The following is a 21,155-nucleotide window of genomic DNA, read 5'->3' on the forward strand; positions in this document are numbered from 1 at the left end:
ACCTATATCTCGCAATCACCTAGCAATCACCTGTGTCTCGCAATAGCCTAGCAATCACCTAGCAATCACCTGGTTGTTTGCAATCACCTAGCAATCACCGATGCAAATATATTATGAATTAATTAATTAAATACCGAATAGTTGTGCGATCGACTTGAAACCTGTACCATTAGATTACAGACGTTTCAGACTACTATACCTGCTATTAGTAAAAATACTAAAAACCCTGGAGGCACCGAGTGGACGGCTGTAAGTTAGGCATCGGGCAGCGGTAATATTTGTGACCCCCCGTAAACCAAACTTCTCCGCCCAATGACTCTAACGGTATTCATTTCCGCAAAAATTTGAAAACTGAAAAGTATTCGGGGGATTGAGTTCTATACAATTGCAGTGTTCAAATACAGCGATTTGAGAGTCAAAGCACCCACCAATGCCGGGAGCAAACCACGAATCATCGACCTTAGACCTTATATAATAATTGAGCCATTTGTAGAATGCGCCCGGCATGAGTGGGTGCTTTGACTTTCGAATTGCTGTATTTGAACACTACAATTGTATAGAACTCAATCCCCCGAATACTTTTCAGTTTTCAAATTTTTGCGGAAATGAATACTGTTAGAGTCATTGGGCGGAGAAGTTTGGTGTACGGGGGGTCACAAATATTACCGCTGCCCGATGCCTAACTTACAGCCGTCCACTCGGTGCCTCCATGGTATTCAGTATTTTTACACGAAACTAGCAGGGATGGTAGCCAGGAACATTTGCAATAAAACAGTGAAGGTTTCAAGTCGGTAGTCCTATTATTCGGTATTTAATTAATTTTTATCATAGAAATTTGCACAGTTGCCGGGTGATTCCACGGTGCACGGCCAACTTACAGCCGTCAGCTCACTGTGTACAGAGTTTTTAGTATTTTTACACGAAACTAGCAGGGATGGTAGCCAGGAACATTTGCAATAAAACAGTGAAGGTTTCAAGTCGGTAGTCATATTATTAGATTTTTAATTAATTTCTGCTGTGTCCCGCAATCACCTGGTTGTTCGCAATCACCGATCAATCACCTGTGTCCTGTGCAATCACCTAGCAATCACCTGGTTGTTTGCAATCACCTGGTTGTTTGCAATCACCTAGCAATCACCGATCAATCACCTGTGTCCTGTGCAATCACCTAGCAATCACCGATCAATCACCTGTGTCTCGCAATCGCCTAGCAATCACCTGTGTCCTGTGCAATCACCTAGCAATCACCTGGTTGTTTGCAATCACCTAGCAATCACCTGGTTGTTTGCAATCACCTAGCAATCACCTAGCAATCACCTGTGTCCCGCAATCACCTGGTTGTTTGCAATCACCGATCAATCACCTGTGTCCTGTGCAATCACCTAGCAATCGCCTAGCAATCACCTGTGTCCTGTGCAATCACCTAGCAATCACCTGGTTGTTATGTAAATATGTGCCAGCTGCATTTTGTAACCATGCATGCCGTTCAAATGCCGTGTTAAAATGCATAAACAAAAAGAGGACAGGAGTTGTTACTACAAGACAGATCAATGTGGGAGAAGAAATAACAGTATTTTATGGTCGAAACTACTTTGAAAACCACAACACTCTATGTAGTCAGTGTAAGTAATGCATGTTTTATAAATGGAATAATTAAATTATTTAAACCTCATTTTATTTTTTAGTGTCACATATCTGTTTGTCGGCCGAGAGTACTGCTGAAATATTGCAAGACGCGTCAGACGACCACCAATCTCCCGTACAACCGATCGTCAATGTTTGCACATCAACAACCATTCATGATGACCCACCAATAGTTAAAGATAATTACGCCAAACGTATTTTAAAATGTAAATTTAATTTTATATATTGTAGTTGTTTTGAACATTATTAGATGTTTTTTGCTGATTTTAGCTTTGAAATGCATTTCAACACGGTCAAAAAAAATTTTCCTGAGATCCCATTTACCAAAACACATCTTTAATGAGTATCGAAACTATAAGAATGTGTTCGACAAATTGTTTTTTTCGGACTGTAAGTATTTAACCTAGTAACCTTTGATACATGTAAGTGTTAATTTTCTCCATGTACTTTTATAAGGATAACATTATGTTTTATATTTTAGTGATTGCACAGGACACAGGTGATTGCTAGGTGATTGCACAGGACACAGGTGATTGCTAGGTGATTGCGAGACACAGGTGATTGCACGGTGATTGCTAAAATCTCGTTGTCCAGTATCGGACGCCTGGAGTATGGTCGATCGCCGATTGCCTAACTTACAGCCGTCCACTCGGTGCCTCCAGGGTTTTTAGTATTTTTACCAATAGCAGGTATAGTAGTCTGAAACGTCTGTAATCTAATGGTACAGGTTTCAAGTCGATCGCACAACTATTCGGTATTTAATTAATTAATTCATAATATATTTGCATGACGTCCGGGTGATTGCCGCGATTGCCCACACCTCAAGTTTATGACTTATCTCTAAATATAATTATTCTATAATAACAGCGGGATTCCCGCATACCGATAACATCTATGTGAACGCCGCCGCCGCCGCCGGCAACCATCCGCTCCTTATTAAAGTACTGTTTCTGTGATATATGCCAGTATGTCGGCCGAGAGTACTGCTGAAATGTTGCAAGACGCGTCAGACGACCACCAACCACCTGTACAACCGTCAGTCGAAAGTACTCATGATGTGGGAGATGTCAATGGTCAGTGTAAGAAATTGCATGTTTTATTTGCATGTCTACCGGGTGGTTGCAGCTAGAACGGCCAGACTTCAGCCGTCAGCTCACTGTGTACAGGGTTTTTATTTTTTTTTACATGCAAATGACGGGGAGGGGGTAGCTGGAGACGTGTGTTTTCTAATGCATAAGGTATCGATTTTTAATTAAGTTATTAAAGTACTATTTGCATGGCCACCGGGTGATTGCAGGGATATCGGCCAGACTCCAGCCGTCAGCTCAGTGCATACGGGGTTTTTGAAATTTTTACATGTTAATAGCAGGGATGATACCTGGAGACGTGTGTTATCTAATGCATAAGGTATGGTATCGGTCATTATATTATTCGATTTTTAATTAAATTATTAAAGTACTATTTGCATGGCCACCGGGTGATTGCAGCTAGATCGGCCAGACTTCAGCCGTCAGCTCACTGTGTACAGGGTTTTTATTTTTTTGTACATGAAAATGAAGGGGAGGGTAGCTGGAGACGTGTGTATTCAAATGCATAAGGTGTGGAATCGTTCATTATATTATTCGATTTTTAATTAAGTTATTAAAGTACTATTTGCATGTCTACCGGGTGATTGCACCTAGAACGGCCAGACTTCAGCCGTCAGCTCACTGTGTACAGGGTTTTTATTTTTTTTTACATGCAAATGACGGGGAGGGGGTAGCTGGAGACGTGTGTTTTCTAATGCATAAGGTGTGGAATCAGTCATTATATTATTCGATTTTAATTAAGTTATTAAAGTACATTGTAAACCTCATTTTATTTTTTAGTGTCACATATCTGTTTGTCGGCCGAGAGTACTGCTGAAATATTGCAAGACGCGTCAGACGACCACCAATCTCCCGTACAACCGATCGTCAATGTTTGCACATCAACAACCATTCATGATGACCCACCAATAGTTAAAGATAATTACGCCAAACGTACTTTAAAATGTAAATTTAATTTTATATATTGTAGTTGTTTTGAACATTATTAGATGTTTTTTGCTGATTTTAGCTTTGAAATGCATTTCAACACGGTCAAAAAAAATTTTCCTGAGATCCCATTTACCAAAACACATCTTTAATGAGTACCGAAACTATAAGAATGTGTTCGACAAATTGTTTTTTTCGGACTGTAAGTATTTAACCTAGTAACCTTTGATACATGTAAGTGTTAATTTTCTCCATGTACTTTTATAAGGATAACATTAGGTATGTTTTATATTTTAGTCTTACCTAACATACCACTAGTTAGAGATTATATTTATACAGAGGAAATAATAAGAAATGTGCAGAGTACGATTATTGTAAAAAAAAGAAAAACTAAAGTTATGAAAAATAAGTACTATTTTAGTAATGTAAGTATAATGAAACAAATAATGCATTACTTGTATCTGTTTCATACACCCAAATACTCAAATAATTTAAATTGATAACACGTGTATTTTACTACTTCCAGAATACAGTGAGAATTGTTGCTGCTGGCCTATCAACTATCATCGGGATGTTTAAAGATAAAATAATGAACGTTGAGTCATTAAAATTATTTATTCAATCAACTGGTAATTTCAACATGAAGGTCGAAGATGTGTTAAATCAATCTTTGTGTCTAGTAAACACATGTTGTTTTAAAAACAAATTAAAAGTGGACACCAAAATATCAACAATCTTTAACATTGTCAAAGATGAAATTGACATTAACAAAACCAGTTTAGTTGATAAGGTTATAAATTTAAATGGGAACCTAAAGAAAAAAAATAAAAAAACAATTAACATAGAAAAAAATAAAATTATGAAAATTATTAATGGTGACACATTCAACTGTCTAGTAAAATTTGAACAGTCTCTGTAAGTAAAAGAAATTATAATAACAAATAACATGACATAAAATTAATAAATCAATTAATAAATCCATGTATACAATTTTTTACAGCTTATCTACAGTACCGATCAACGACAAAGATTATTTGGATATTAATTTTACATTATATTTCAATGAGAAAGATTTAAATCCAATTAGTAATTTATTGTCAATGAATATAATTACTAATTGTTTATGGGAATTATTTGCCAAAATATCAGAGGATTATCTTTTTATAAACCAAAAATCTAAAGCTATACATACCTATTTAACGTTTGGTATGAAAACTACATTGTACAAAACTGATTACGAATCACTGTAAGTATTTGTTTAATAGTGTGTATATTTTAAAAAATCATCCATAAATAAATCTGTTTTGTTTTGTCATTTCTTTCTTATAGGAACCAGAATCCAGAAGTAGGTGCAATTTTACACGAAATATTTAAGAACCTTGTATTGTGCAGTAAATATAACATCATCAACAAATTCTTAAATATTTATTCCCAATATGAATATGCAGTGCTCACACGTGCTGGAATTTATATTTACGAGTGCTATGTGCTAATTAAATTTCAGCAGATGATGAAAAAAATGGATGAATTTAGCGACAATTTAATGTTTGATCTATACAAGATTCCGTAAGTATTGTGAAACAAATTATACATGCATGCCAATAATAATACCTTTTATACACAGGAGACCATTTATCAATGAAAACGAATTATTGATTGATATGAATCATAAGTACTTAATGGTGTATACTGGGTTTGAGAATGAATACTTGGAATTCAATGAAGTCTTAACTGTGGCATGTGTACTTAGGCAAAACACATCAAACCCTAAACGTTCAACGGTATGCATAATAATATACATGTTTTACCTACTTATTTTAAGTTATTAAACTAATGTATTGATTCATATAATTTTAGGTCTATCACCATTTCAATGCCTTCATTTTAATAACATCCATACTCCATTTCCAATTAAATACAGATATTAATAAATTAAATTTTAAAAAAACTTTAATGAAATTGATTACAAAAGATATTATTTTTAGGGAACGTGATAACAAAAAAAAAGGTTATGAATATTATATAAATTACCAAAATCCTAATATAAATAAATTACTGTCCAGCAGCCAATTAATAACAATGGTACTTAATATAACTAACATAGAAATAACAAATTATTCGAGCATTTTTAATTTAGAAACTACTCTTTTAGGCAATAAATCACCGTATTTTAATACATCGTGTAAATACAATAACAGTTTGGATACCGAACAAATTACATTAAAAATGCAAAAAATTAAAAACTACACATACTCCTTGATTGTTAAAAATTTAAATATTGACCCAAATAAGTTCCATCTAAATTTTAATACCGAATTAGCTAAATATCGAAAAAGCCTGTATTCGTTGACAAATTATGTTAAGTTTCACAAATTTAGTAAAATCCCCAACCACAACTGCTGTTCTACAATAATGTTGACACCTGCAAAATCTGAATATAGAAAAAGAAAAAATTTCTTGTCAACACATCAATTTTACAAAAGGTAAATATAATACTTAAAAAAAAAATATTTTGTAATTTTTGTATAATTATTTGAATTTTAGAAGGAATGGTGATCAACAAATAAAAAAATTAAAATATACAGTTTAAATGTTTTTAGTTATTTTTTTTTTACCTTACTATCCTGCTATATGAAAAATATATTAGTTGTACATGAGTGGGTGCTTTGACTTTCGAATCGCTGTATTTGAACACTACAATTGTATAGAACTCAATCCCACGTATACTTTTCAGTTTTCAAATTTTACCGCTGCCCGTAGCCTAACTTACAGCCGTCCACTCGGTGCCTCCATGGTATTCAGTATTTTTACACGAAACTAGCAGGAAACATAACACTCTAAAATCTCGTTGTCCAGTAACATAGGCCGGATGTCATGCAAATATAATATACTATACTTTTTTAGATAATTAAAGACTTTAATTTTACCTTACAAATTTTTTTGTAACATTGTCATTGCAAAATGGTATTTATTTATTTTTAATAGAATGCATTAAAGATGATTTGTTCGTCAATACTGCAATTCCCCAACGACGTTATTACATCAACAAGATTATATTATTATATTAGAACTTTTGGTTGTAGAATGGAATGCGCTTATTCATTAAAAAATGTTTTATTGATAAAAAATTGTAATAAAATTCAGCATTTATTCAATAAACAACTTAATGTATGTAACAGTTATTAGAATTTATCTACAATCAAACAAGAAACAGGTTATTTCAAAATACAAGAATGTGGGAAACATTATAAAATGTGTACAAGAGGTGAAGCATAAATAGTTTTTATAATTAAGTATAAATAAAGAACCCAGTATAAATAAATAGCATCAAAGTATACAAATCTGAAAACAGCCCATTCAAACTGAAAATCCAAAAGAACATCGCTTCATCGACAAATCTGGAACAATATTCATTTAGTATTAATATTTAATATAAATTATTTATTTATTTAATTATTATAACATATTATATATTAATTTTATTATTATAACATAGTTTATAAAGAAAATATTATTTTAATTACATTGTCAAATGCCTTGCATAGTTTGATGAAACTTGAGATTTGGAATAGAACACGTACCGACCACTTTTGGTGTTTTTTTTCTCTCAAAACGTTTGTCTCCGAGGACCATACTAACAGGTATTGCTATAAAATATAAATAATAATTTAAATAATTTAAATAAAAATAATATAGTATAAATAATGCATTTCTTACTTCAAAGTTTGCCATAGTCACGTTATGTGCTTTTTTTTTCTGTGCTTCGACAAGAATGACGGGCTACTAAATTCCATTCCACAAATGTCACACTTATATGGATGGACACCATCGTGTGCATAATTATGATACCTAAGGTATCTCGCACAAGTAAATGTTTCTCCACATCTATCGCATTCATATTGTTTAGTCTCTGGGTTGTGTTTAAGGTTCCAGTGTTTTATTTGATTTGACAAGTCATTGTATGAAGCGTAGCAGTCGGGGCATTTAAATCGTTTCTGGCCTGTATGTGCCAGTATGTGAAACTGCAACTCGGACTTTTTTTTGTATGTTTTAGTGCAATATGTGCATGGGTAATATCGTTCATGCATGATTGCATGTCTACTTAGCCAACTTTTGAACTTGAAATTTTTGGGACACTCAGGGCACTGAAACAAATTGTCAGCATCATTCTCTTCACCGTCATCATCATCATCTCCTTCTTCTGCATTAATGGGATTATTCTCAAATTCATCACACATATTTACGGTATCATGGTATTTCGGTTTTTTTCTTTTAGGTGAAACATTTGTGGTGTCCGGTTCATTTTAATGATTGGTTGTTGATGTGCAAACATTGACGATCGGATGTAGAGGTGGTTGGTGGTCGTCTGACGCGTCTTGCAATATTTCAGCAGTACTCTCGGCCGACAAACAGACATGTGTCACTAAAAAATAAAATGAGGTTTAAATAATTTAATTATTCCATTTATAAAACATGCATTACTTACACTGACCATTGACATCTCCCACATCATTAGTACTTTCAACAATCGGTTGTACAGGTGGTTGGTGGTCGTCTGACGCTTCTTGCAATATTTCAGCAGTACTCTCGGCCGACAAACAGACATGTGACACTAAAAAATAAAATGAGGTTTAAATAATTTAATTATTCCATTTATAAAACATGCATTACTTACACTGACCATTGACATCTCCCACATCATTAGTACTTTCAACAATTGGTTGTACAGGTGGTTGGTGGTTGTCTGACGCATCCTGCACTACTTCAGCAGTACTTTCGGCCGACAAACAGACATGTGACACTAAAAAATAAAATGAGATTTAAATAATTTAATTATTCCATTTATAAAACATGCATTACTTACACTGACCATTGACATCTCCCACATCATTAGTACTTTCAACAATTGGTTGTACAGGTGGTTGGTGGTTGTCTGACGCATCCTGCACTACACTTCAGCAGTACTTTCGGCCGACAAACAGACATGTGACACTAAAAAATAAAATGAGATTTAAATAATTAAATTATTCCATTTATAAAACATGCATTACTTACACTGACCATTGACATCTCCCACATCATTAGTACTTTCAACAATTGGTTGTACAGGTGGTTGGTGGTTGTCTGACGCATCCTGCACTACTTCAGCAGTACTCTCGGGCAACATACCACAAGCGGGGTTGCCTAAGAAGCTGCAATCTAAAAAAAAAAAAATAAACATTTTTATATACTGCATTTATTAGTCATGGTAACTAATAAGTTACCAGGTTCACTTTCAGGTGATGCTGCAATAATTTGTGTGTTGTCTGAGTATGTGCAATTTGCCTCTGAAATTAAAATATAAAAAAAGAAAATTAAAAAAAATCAAGTGCCCATGACTCTATAATATACAAAATTCAAAAAACTCACTACTTTCGTCAACACAAGTTTTACAATTACATAGAGTGTTGTGGTTTTCAAAGTAGTTTCGACCATAAAATACTGTTATTTCTTCTCCCACATTGATCTGTCTTGTAGTAACAACTCCTGTCCTCTTTTTGTTTATGCATTTTAACACGGCATTTGAATGGCATGCATGGTTACAAAATGCAGCTGGCCCGAGGAAAAGCATATCCTTTTTTAACCTACCGCTGTATATTAGTGAAAAGTCATTTTCTCCTGGATAGATGAATTCTTTTTCTATAAGGTATGTTGCACCTTCCAGTCCCTGTATGATAGTGCCTATAATCAAAAATTACAAGATGGTGGAAATTAATGGATGTTTGCACTGTTGTCAATGTGATAATAATTTTAATAAGTTTATTTTTCCAAGATCACATTATACATGGTTACAGGTTTTAACAGAACTGACTTTTAAAATAGCTATTGGTCCAATTTATATTTTTTTGTTTATTACTAAGAGACCCTTGTGCTACATGTACAATATTAAAAAAAATATTCATCTAAAGAAATTAGTTTATTTTTTAGAATTTCTTAAAATATCAATATTTTTTTGCATATATAAATGTGGAGCGTTATAACTTCTTTCAAATATTATTTCTTAAATTAGTAGATTACTTATGTATGACTTTATTAATTTTAAAATATTAGCCCTTATCCTAGCATAGAAATAAAACAACATACCTTTTTTTATTTGAACCGCAGCTACCACTGACAGTTCATCATGAGTCTTATTTTTGAACCTGGTATTCTTTACAAATTTAAATGTTGATAGTTGACTTAATGCAAATTGATACAGCTCTCTTTGATCATTCCAGATGGCATAATCTGATTTTGTGATCGGAACTAATGCGGTCATACCAGTGTTATGTGGTCGGACGCCTAACGCAGAACCCAACATTCTTGATGTACAGTAGTCATCAGCTGCGGCCAGCACATGGGCATTCCAGCCCTTGGATGTATTGGCAAGTGCCATTGAAGGCTACAATATAACATATTACTTTAATAGTGTTAATTTGAAATTCCAAAACATAATATTGACATTTTAATAACACGTTAATAATAATAACTAGGGCACAGATTTATATGCAACAAAAATCTAAAAAATATATATAATTATAAATCTTTATGAAGTTAACTGAATTAGATAGATCATGATGTTTATATTTTATACAACATTTCTATATGGTATATTGTATTTTTAAGAACTGCAGCAGTTAAGTAATAAGCTCATTTTGTATGTATAAATTATGGTCATATAAGCTATAAAACATTAACCCAATTAATGTTGGTTAAGTTTTAATGAGGGTTATGCCACTCAAATGTTGAAAAATATTTAGGTATGCTATTGCAGGTGGGTTAGTCCAACTCATTGAAAATTTGTTAATCACTTAAATCTGAATCTTTTTTTATATAGTATATTAATATAAACTTGGTTACACCAGTACACCACAGTCCACAGAATATATTAATTATTATTAGGGCTAGGGACTTCATGCCCTATAAAACCTTATAATATGCATGCATAAATGCCCTAAAGAGTCACTAAATATGCTATTAAAATATACATTTAAAAAATATATATATTTGTAATAAACTAATAACTAATAATAATTAATAAATAGGTAATAATAATATAATATGTAGATATGACATATAAATAGATACATTTTATTATATAGATTAATTTGATTATTTTGATGATTGATTTTGTTTTCTTATTACCTTGAGCATTACATTGAACTATTATATATTTCCTTAAGTTGGGTATTTTGAACGACCTCTTGTTGTCAGCCAAAATATTTTTATATTTAGAAAAGGAACGTTCCACGTCTACGGAACTTATTGGTGCAAACTTAAAAAATGCTATCAGCCTTATCGGGAATCACGCGGTCGGTGTACCGATAAGTAGCAATAGTGATCGACAAGAAAAACACAAATACTAATATTTTAAAATATTTATTATATCTCAGGTCCAGGAAATCTATGTATTATAAAATCATATAAATAATTGTCAAATATGCACTTCTAAAATGAAAAATTGTCAAATATGGACTTATAAAACGAAAAATGGTCAAATATGCACTTATAAATGAAAAATGGTCAAATATGCAAAATATGCAACTATAAATTTTAAATTTAAGCTCGTATTGCTATGAAACAAATTTCTATATAACTTAGCTATGTTGTTAATGATTATTTAAAAACATGCAAGCTCCTAGAAGTCCCGAGCCTTAATTATTATATATTATTTTGTGTTTAAGGTGTTTGTATTCTAGGTGAATTATATAAGAATATGCATTTGCATATAAACCTGGGCGAATTAATTAAAATAAATTAACGAATTCAGTAAATATTATGTTTTAAGCACACGTGAAATAAATATCCATGATTTACTAAATAATTACACGTGAATTGAATAAGCGGATTTTTAAATTTAAGTACACATTACGAAACATACACATTTATAATCAAAATTATTCTAGGTGAATTATAGAAGCATATGCATTTGCATATAAACCTGGGCCCTTATAATAACTAATAAGTAATAACATAAATATAATACCTGTAATCTGCAATGGAACAATATTGGAGTAACAGCAGTAAGTTGTGTCCGACGAGGTAGAGAAAAATGAAATGATGGATATTCATGTTATGACTAATGGGTAATGTACTGCTAATAAACGACTCGCTTGGTGGGGTCGGTTGCCTGCGGTCGCGGTGGTTGCGGGGGTTGTGGCGCGGCGGCATCTGCGGCGGCGGCGGTGGTGGTGTCATAGATATTATGGGTATAAGGTAATCCGGTTGTTATTCAGCAAAACAACCATAGAATAATTACATTAATAGATAAGCCATACTCTTGAGGTCTGGACAATATTTAAAATGCACGATGTGTGTACGTCGGGTGGTGATGGTGGGCGGCGGTCACATAGTTGTTATCGGTATGCGAAAATCCCGCAGTTACTCCGGGTTATTTATAGTTCACACTGAGAATACCATACCTTCTATTTTCATGTACAACACTCTGAAATCTCGTTGTCCAGTACCAGACGGCTGGTGTGTGGCCGATCGCCGTGCAATCACACGTACGCCGTGCAAATATATTCTGAATTAACTAATTGAGAATCGAATAATATAATGACCGATTCCACACCTTCTGCATTAGATAACACACGTCTCCAGCTACCCTCCCCGTCATTTGCATGTAAAAAAAAATAAAAACCCTGTACACAGTGAGCTGACGGCTGAAGTTTGGCCGATCGCACGGAATCACCCGGCAGTTATGCAAATTTCGAATTCAGAAATTAATTTAATACCGAATAATAGGACTACCGATTTGAAACCTTCACTGTTTCATTGCAAATGTTCCTGGCTACCATCCCTGCTAGTTTTGTGTAAAAATACTAAAAACTCTGTACACAGTGAGCTGACGGCTGAAGTCTTGCCGATCTAGCTGCAGTCCCCCTGTGTACACTGAGCTGACGGCTGTAGTTTGACAGTTTAACGTGCAATCACCCGGCAGTAATGCAAATTTCGAATTCAGAAATTAATTAAATACCGAATAATAGGACTACCGACTTGAAACCTTCACTGTTTTATTGCAAATGTTCCTGGCTACCATCCCTGCTAGTTTCGTGTAAAAATACTAAAAACCCTGTACACAGTGAGCTGACGGCTGAAGTCTGGCCGATCTAGCTGCAATCACCCAGTACACATGCAAATAGTACGTTAAAACCTTAATTAAAAATCGAAAAATATAACGACCGATTCCACACCTTCTGCATTACATAACACACGTCTCCAGCTACCCTCCCCGTCATTTGCATGTAAAAAAAAATAAAAACTCTATACACAGTGAGCTGACGGCTGTAAGTTGGCCGTGCACCGTGGAATCACCCGGAAACTGTGCAAATTTATATGAAAAAAATTAATTAAAAATCGAATAATAGGACAACCGACTTGAAACCTTCACTGTTTCATTGCAAATATTCCTGGCTATCATCCCTGCTAATTTCGTGTATAACACTTCAAAATCTCGTTGTCCAGTAGCGGACGGCTGGAGTGTTGACGATCGCCCGGCAATCACCCTGACGTCATGCAAATTTTAACTATAATTGATTAATTAAAAATCGAATAATTGTGCGATCGACTTTAAACCTTCACTGATAGTTTGCAAATATTCCTGGCTATCATCCCTGCTAGTTTCGTGTATAACACTTCAAAATCTCGTTGTCCAGTAGCGGACGGCTGGAGTGTTGACGATCGCCCAGGAATCACCCGGACGGCATGCAAATTTTAACTATAATTGATTAATTAAAAATCGAATAATTGTGCGATCGACTTAAAACCTTCACTGATAGTTTGCAAATATTCCTGGCTATCATCCCTGCTAGTTTCGTGTATAACACTTCAAAATCTCGTTGTCCAGTAGCGGACGGCTGGAGTGTTGACGATCGCCCGGCAATCACCCGGACGGCATGCAAATTTTAACTATAATTGATTAATTTTTATTAAAACATAATATTTTTTTTTATGTTTATAAAAAACTTAAAAACTTATAAGGATAAAAAACTTAAAAAATTATAAGGATAAAAAATATTTAAAAATATAATTTTTACAACCCACCCCAACACCTAACTACTAATTAAAGAAAAATATTTAAATTATATCTGTGAAATTGTAACAGCTAACTCCGCTCTCCCCTAACTGCTGTTCCATAGGTGCCAAAATAATTGTTTGGCCACCGGTGCCGGGGTAACTCACAGGGAATTATCTCGAGAGTTACCGTCTTATTGTCTTTTTCCCCCTGTTCCATAGGATTATTAGAAAAAATCAATGGGTTAAATACTTACAACCATCAAATTTCGGACAAGAACTTCTGGAACCACTTCTGACTGGAGTCTTGCCATTTATAATTTTGACGCCTTTACGATATTCGAGTACATTTTGGCCGTGAGCCAAGCTACACATCAAATTTGTGCGTTTGCTCAACATGACGACGAACGACAAACAACAAGATTGAATGAGAGAAAATAATTAAAAAATAATTTTGTCATGTTAGAGAATGGAGTGGGTAATAGTGATGATGGTTATGTGGTCGTATAACAATGGGATCGATGGCGGGGGGGCGTTTAAAATAGTAATCCATCCGTCCGATACAGCGTTTTTTTTTTTTAATGTTAAACACTTAAATTATATACAGGGTGATTCACTAAGCGTACAACAGTCATTATCTTGAAATGGATTAATGTTTTTGAAAATTCATTACATATAATTATTTAAAATTTATTAATAGCATTTAATTTTTTTTTACAGTTGTCAAATATTTTTGATCACATCACTATATTAATGTGTGTACTGAAATTTAATTTTATTGACAAAAAGTCATTGAAAAAAAAACTAAAAGAACTGGTCATAAAAAATTATCTTACAATTTTATTTGATAATACACACAAAATTTACAATTTGAATAATGAACATATCTGGAATGCAATTAATAAAAATATACACACAAATAAATATGTCAATGAAATATTGGCAATACGACGAGATACATACTACACAACAGCCGTATTCTACAATGTAACTTTATTTCTTTTATTCTTATACCAGCAATAATTCATAACTTCAAATTATCTTCTTCATTGTGTATTTGTTGCAGCTGCCATCCACTTTCAATCCCAAACCAAAAATAAATATCCAAAATCAAATTAATAAAAATAATATATTTAACAGCTTTCAAAAAAAAATTATATTCATACAACAATTCATCGACAGCATATTAACCACACATTTCACACAAATCACAAAAAACAATGTAGAAGAGAATTATGTCAAGGAAGTAAAACATTATAAAAACAATTTAAAAAATCTGCTGCAGGTTTTGCCGAAAAAAAAAAATACAACATCTCATACGACAGAAGAAATCCTAGAATTAATCAAAAACAACCAAATAATAGAATCGATACATTACAGGCCTCCACAGACGCCAATAGTAATAACAAAATTCTCTGAGTCCAAACTAAAATATTATTCTGAATGTTCAAACCTAAAAAAATTTAAGGATTTATACTATCCAAAATAAAATAGTTATAATATTTAATACTAAACAAATAAACTTTATTAGTTATATAGATATTTGCATTACCAGTTTCAGCTCCAATCTTATTATAGCTTCCAAGCAAATCCTAAAACAACTTAACCCTTGTATGGTAACGTTGATTGTGCAGGTAATTATTTGCACAGTTAATTACCAGTTCGTAAGTTATGTCCGTCGGGTCGGGTCCGGTCGAGTCGAGTCGGGTCGGTTATCATATTGTAATATGATTATATTATGATTATAATATGATAACACGAGAACCTCCTTATCACGGCCAACGACCATCAATAATTTATTATGATTATATTGTCATTATTATTTTCATTATTTCATCCGTTTTTTACAGTTTTCCAGCCTTTTCGGGTCCCCTTTCAAGTTTTAAATCGTACTTCAGGTGTTTACAAAGATTCCTCTGCTGCGATCGCACGTGCAATATATTTCGCGTTGCTGTTCGAAATCCGAATGCCCGGCGTAACGGTCTTACGTTTTTCTTTCGAAATATCCTCTAAGTTTTGTTTTTTTACACTCACAACGATCTTAAACAGATTGAACGCGAAAAAATTCAAATAACGTTCGTTGGTTCACAGATATTTTTTGACGTGTTCGGTGTTGCGCATTTACGTATTATACGTATTATATCGTTAGCGCGAGTCGTACCGATTACGTAATATTCCGTCCCCCCGCACCGTCCCCGCCCTAAACCACCTTAAATAATGGTTTGCAATGAGCAGAAAAAATTCTTCGGGATAGTTCCCTGTGAGTTACCCCGGCACCGGTGGCCAAACAATTATTTTGGCACCTAATTTCTCCAAAGCTTTCATACATTTCAAACTTATCATCGTATAGAGCTAGTTGCTGTGATCATTTTAGCGTTTTGTCTGTTCATTGCAAACCATTATTTAAGGTGTTTTAGGGCGGGGAAGTGATCTGCGGTGCGGGGGGCGGTAATATTACGTACTCTCAAACAATGCGCATTTAGCCGACGCGAAATATATTATCTCACGTGCGATCGCAGCAGATGAACCTGTGTAAACACCCAAAAGACTATTTAAAACTGGAAACGGGGCCCAAAAGGGCAGGAAATTCTTAAAAAAACGGATATACTAACGACCATAATGATCATAATAAAATAATGACGACCAGTAGTTATCAGAATATTGAAGCGACTCACAAATTTTATAAATTTTTAACTACAAAATAATTATTAAATTTTAAATTTGATAAATTTTGTCAAAATTTGAACTTAAAATGCTTATAAAAAAAAATTGTGCCTATGTATTTTTAATATTTTTCAACTGCTATTAGAACGATATATCAGGAGCCTTATATTACATTTTCACGCTTTTTTACCCAACAAATAAAATTTTATTGATCGTCAATACGACGTTATATGAATACTTTACATACCCATAACTCACTTAAATATTGTGTTTAAAACTGTTAAATAATAACATAGAAAAAAATAAAGATCAACTTAGTTTTTTAATATTTTACAATTTATTTGATAACTTTTTTTAATTACTCGGCAACAATAATTTTCGTTACACTTTTAATTTTAACATTGCAGACAGGACATCTATTTGAATTTCTCCATATTTTTTTAGCGCATCCATAACAACTATACACATGGCTTATTTTTTGGTGATTAAAAACCCCATTTTTAGGCATATTTAAACATATGTTACACATGTTAGTGTTATATTCTTTTATTAGAGAGATACTGTTATAAATATGTTTTATATCTTCATTCATTTTAGTGATGGTGTCTTCTATAATTGTTATTTGTGTTGTAACACCCTGTTTAGAGGCTTTCTGAGAATCTTCAAGTATGTTGAATTCTTTTTTTGGCATGGACAAGTTTAAATGTTTGACATTTTTTCTATTGGAATTAGTCAAACTCCCAAAATATTCCATCCTATACTGAAATAAAATAGAAAAAAAATATATTAATAATTAAATAATATATCCTTATCATTAGTATTACACATAAACATATATGTTAACTATACAGTGTGTTCACGCTAAGAGGTACCACTGAATATCTCAGATGGGTGACATTGTATTGAAATGGGGTTTTCGGGAGGTGATAGGGCCTATGACGTAGACATATAAATGTCGCCTGGGTAATACGTTTTCTCGACCTGAATTTTTCTCCCAGACCGTCCCTGATGATAGTCTCCATTCATCAAACTAATTATATTTTTTTCGTGTACCAAAACCCATTACTTGTATTAAAATTTTAGAAAAAAAATCATGGTATGTAGTATTACCTATAAATAACAAGTAATGACAAAATCATATCGGTTTGCAAATACTTACTCGAAAACAAACATAACAGTATTGAAAGTGTGGATTTGGATTTTTCTTTCTGCACTGAAGACATATTATAAAATGAGCTGGTGGTGGCAAATCTGTTTTTGTAGTTGTTAATATTACGTCAGTCTCATCAGGAATGTATCCGTTATCTAGTGAAGACGTATCATCATATTTAATAATATTATTGGTAACCTAAAAAAAAAAAATAGAATATAATATGCTAGAGGTGTTCAGTCAGGGTACTAGGCAATAAATAAGTATAAAGGAGTGAAGTACCTTAACCTTTTTTTATGGAATATAACCGGTACCTGGCCGCCCATTTTACCTTAAAATCTATTAATGTTGAGGAATCTGAAGAACTAGATTGAATATCATGGCAAGACGATGATGTGCTGACCACATCGAATTCGGTATGATTTGTTTGGCCATTACTGTCACAGTTGCTTCCAAAACTTCTGTCTGATGAAAGATCTGCTTCACTAGCTGCTTCCACTAAGAAATGAGTAATATTGAATAATCGTTTTTGAGGAATCAACAAGGAAATGTTATTAAAATATGTACATATATATGAAACTAAATATTTTCTAAAAAAGAATTAAAGAATTAGTTTTATATAATAATTACAAAATTAAATTGCGCAATATTTATTTGTTTTGTATGTCATAATTAACCACCCAGCTCCCTAAAAAATGTAAAATGAAAAGTAATAACTACTTGTAGTTTTTGATTGATCACTATGTACACTCTCGGTGGCATCTGAATCAGAAGACTCAAAAGTATAGTTGTAAATGTACCTAGTTCGTTTGCCTCCCCAAGACACATCTTTTTCGTCTTCCAAATCTATTCTCAGAATCATAAAAAAAAAGTCACAGTTATACAACCCAATAATTAAAACAATATTTGGTACTGGTTTGTTATAGCCCCGCCACGGCGAGTGAAAACTTTATAGCCCCGCCACTCAGGTTTGTTAACCCCCGCCATTCATATATAATAATAATAATAATATAAATTCCACTATATCACTGCCCATACTATACAACATAACTGCAACAAAAATGCAATTTTCTTAACCTTGTGACCCACTTGGGGAGGTGTTGCACAGCAAGTCGGGGGATAATTCCCATTTTCCATAATTTCAATTCACCATTTTTAAAGATATTATTATTATATATGAATGGCGGGGGGATAACAAACCTGAGTGGCGGGCCTATAAAGTTTTCACTCGCCGTGGCGGGGCTATAACAAACCAGTACCCAATATTTACATACCATTACAAGTAATTTCACCAAATTTCCTTTTGATTGACATTTATAATAAATACTACCACGATCGTCTCACGAAATTCAACTTAAATGTGAAATAATATGTTCTCCTGTTGTAGTTCGGCGACGTATGTTCATGTTACGCACATGCACCACCTTATCATCAAAAACGAGATAAACACGGTATAAGACATATAACTGATAACGACTATCTCAGTAGACGGTACGCTCCATCGAGGATATGGCCGTGAGCATATAATATTACGTTAATAATAATAGTGACAATACGGGCTATTTTAGTGTGACATTTCCAAAAACTAATCGGTTGGTTAGAGACGCTCGTATTATTTGCTAACCTTAATTTTTTTCTATGACTGACGTGTTTTCGGCTTTGTGCTGAATTCTGATTGCGTTTTTTTGTTTAATATTTTATTTAATGTAATGATGAATTATAAGTACTGTGATGCATGACAAATTATACAGGTATGTATTTGTTTTATATATGGGACATTTATTTGATTTTCTCCACAATTTTTAGCACATTTTACAACTATGACTACTGTCTTATGGTTTATTTTGATCTGCATCAGTGCATTAATGTTGTGTGGTTTCTCCACTAGACGATCACGACTTAGTCTAGTTGGCCATTGTGATACTATTATCGCTTTTTCCTGGTTTCTAAAACGGTTTCTAATTATGTATATAATGTCTTGAAACACTGAGTTTAATGAAGTCACAGGGAAACAAAATACCAGACCTAAAAAAAAAAAAAAATAGAATATAATATGCTAGAGGTGGTGTTCAGTCAGGGTACCAGGCAATAAATAAGTATAAAGGAGTAAAGTACCTTAACCTTTTTTTCATGGAATATAACCGGTACCCGGCGGCAGTTGTTTTTAATAGTTCCATATTATCTATTGGCAATGTCATGAAACGCTGAGTTTAGTATGAATACTGTCTGCGGCAGAGTCGACCAGGGTTCGTTTTCAAAAACTAAATTTACAGTTGTTTTTAATAATTGTGTATTGGCAATAGGTTAGGTTAATATATAAGGTACTATACCATGTTTGTGGCACTTTTCGCACATTAAAATAATATAACCTCTGCACATAGGTTCCTTACAACTTACTAAATTGAGGCATGTGGTGTCTAACAACAACTCCACCATAAATTCGTACTTAATTTCTAGACAATCTCTGAAAAATTTGACTAATTTTTTCTTCATATAAATATAATTGATTATAAAAACAATCATGTGTATGTAACTTTAGTATTATTTAACTGTTATTAAAATCACTTATGAAGAACGTTGTATTACATTTTTAAGTAGTATAACCAAACGAAAAAAAATTTATTGGTTTAAACTAAAAAACTTTATCTAGGTAGGGTAAAACAGTGGATTAGGGCTCATGGCGATACCACTATAAAAAAAACGCACCGTGTGCAATGGCCCCACCTAGGGCGGTGTGGAACGATTGCAAAAAACTTGTACGTTTTTTATACGATTGAAATTTATAAGATGTAACAGGGACCAGGTTAGGTTACCAGTACCGTATAGTAATAATTATAAACATTAATATTTACAAGTATGGATCATTAGAAATTGTGTGAAACAAAGAAACATGTATTGCATTTGTTCACTGTTAGATTGCCTAAATGAATATATTTTGTGTGTCTTACCAAGTTGTCATTTCTTTTAAATACTTTTGAACAATAATTGCATAAATACTTTCCTGGCATATGAGTGGACATGTGCCGCTGATACAATGAGTCGAACGAGAACTTCTTTTTGCATGTACTGCACTGGTAGCGTTGGTGTGTGTTTGAACATTCATCGGTCAGAGTAGATTCTGAATTGCAGCCGTTTACAATGATTAACAATTATATAATAATTAAAATATTAAAGTCAATTTTTAATTTGTTTTAGTAACTGTTGTTGATAAGTCACCATCATCGTCTAATACCGGCCCCCCCCGTGGAGAAAGCAATGAGGTTTTTGATGACCAACGTAAGGAGTTTATAATTTCTCTGTGCAATATGATTAATTTTATTAAGTTAAATTTTGAAATAATTTCAGCGGTCGAACATTCATTGACGACACATGCAGTCATGAGTTCACACAATGAGTGGGATGGTTCTAATGATGCAACTGCTAGTGAGAAAACTACCAAACAGAGCAAGTAACTTTGATTTTCTATATAATAATTAAAATATTAAAGTCAATTTTTAATTTGTTTTAGTAACTGTTGTTGATAAGTCACCATCATCGTCTAATACCAGTCCCCCCCGTGGAGAAAGCAATGAGGTTTTTGATGACCAACGTAAGGAGTTTATAATTTCTCTGTGCAATATGATTAATTTTATTGAGTTAAATTTTGA

At 33.2% G+C, this 21,155-nt stretch overlaps 3 protein-coding genes and 1 long non-coding RNA gene across 4 annotated transcripts; 2 read left to right on the plus strand and 2 right to left on the minus strand.

Moving 5' to 3' along the window:
- The first annotated feature begins 3,448 nt into the window (after window positions 1–3,448).
- Window positions 3,449–6,215, plus strand: LOC132932980 (uncharacterized). The gene is made up of 8 exons (XM_060999320.1): window positions 3,449–3,677; window positions 3,742–3,861; window positions 3,957–4,084; window positions 4,186–4,574; window positions 4,660–4,905; window positions 4,989–5,225; window positions 5,284–5,440; window positions 6,204–6,215. The coding sequence occupies exons 3-8, from the start codon at window positions 4,058–4,060 to the stop codon at window positions 6,213–6,215; spliced, it is 1,068 nt and encodes a 355-aa protein (XP_060855303.1). The 5' UTR covers window positions 3,449–3,677; window positions 3,742–3,861; window positions 3,957–4,057.
- Window positions 6,216–6,937: 722 nt separating this feature from the next.
- Window positions 6,938–7,722, minus strand: LOC132933908 (uncharacterized). Its single transcript, XR_009662955.1, has 3 exons — window positions 7,377–7,722; window positions 7,184–7,306; window positions 6,938–7,057 (listed from the first exon to the last, which is right to left on the minus strand). It is a non-coding gene; the product is annotated as an uncharacterized LOC132933908 (long non-coding RNA).
- Window positions 7,723–14,153: 6,431 nt separating this feature from the next.
- Window positions 14,154–15,183, plus strand: LOC132932981 (uncharacterized). The gene is made up of 3 exons (XM_060999321.1): window positions 14,154–14,198; window positions 14,415–14,681; window positions 14,761–15,183. Exons 1-3 carry the CDS (start codon window positions 14,154–14,156, stop codon window positions 15,181–15,183), a joined length of 735 nt encoding a protein of 244 aa, XP_060855304.1.
- Window positions 15,184–16,731: 1,548 nt separating this feature from the next.
- Window positions 16,732–18,915, minus strand: LOC132933398 (E3 ubiquitin-protein ligase Mdm2-like; the record flags this gene model as incomplete). Its single annotated transcript, XM_060999691.1, has 5 exons — window positions 18,783–18,915; window positions 18,229–18,354; window positions 17,840–18,006; window positions 17,518–17,706; window positions 16,732–17,118 (listed from the first exon to the last, which is right to left on the minus strand). Coding segments are annotated over exons 1-5 (909 nt in total), but the record flags the coding sequence as incomplete, so codon positions are not given.
- Between the last annotated feature and the right edge of the window lie 2,240 nt (window positions 18,916–21,155).

Source organism: Metopolophium dirhodum, chromosome 1, assembly GCF_019925205.1.
Source record: "Metopolophium dirhodum isolate CAU chromosome 1, ASM1992520v1, whole genome shotgun sequence".
In the NCBI taxonomy this organism is placed as follows: domain Eukaryota; kingdom Metazoa; phylum Arthropoda; class Insecta; order Hemiptera; family Aphididae; genus Metopolophium; species Metopolophium dirhodum.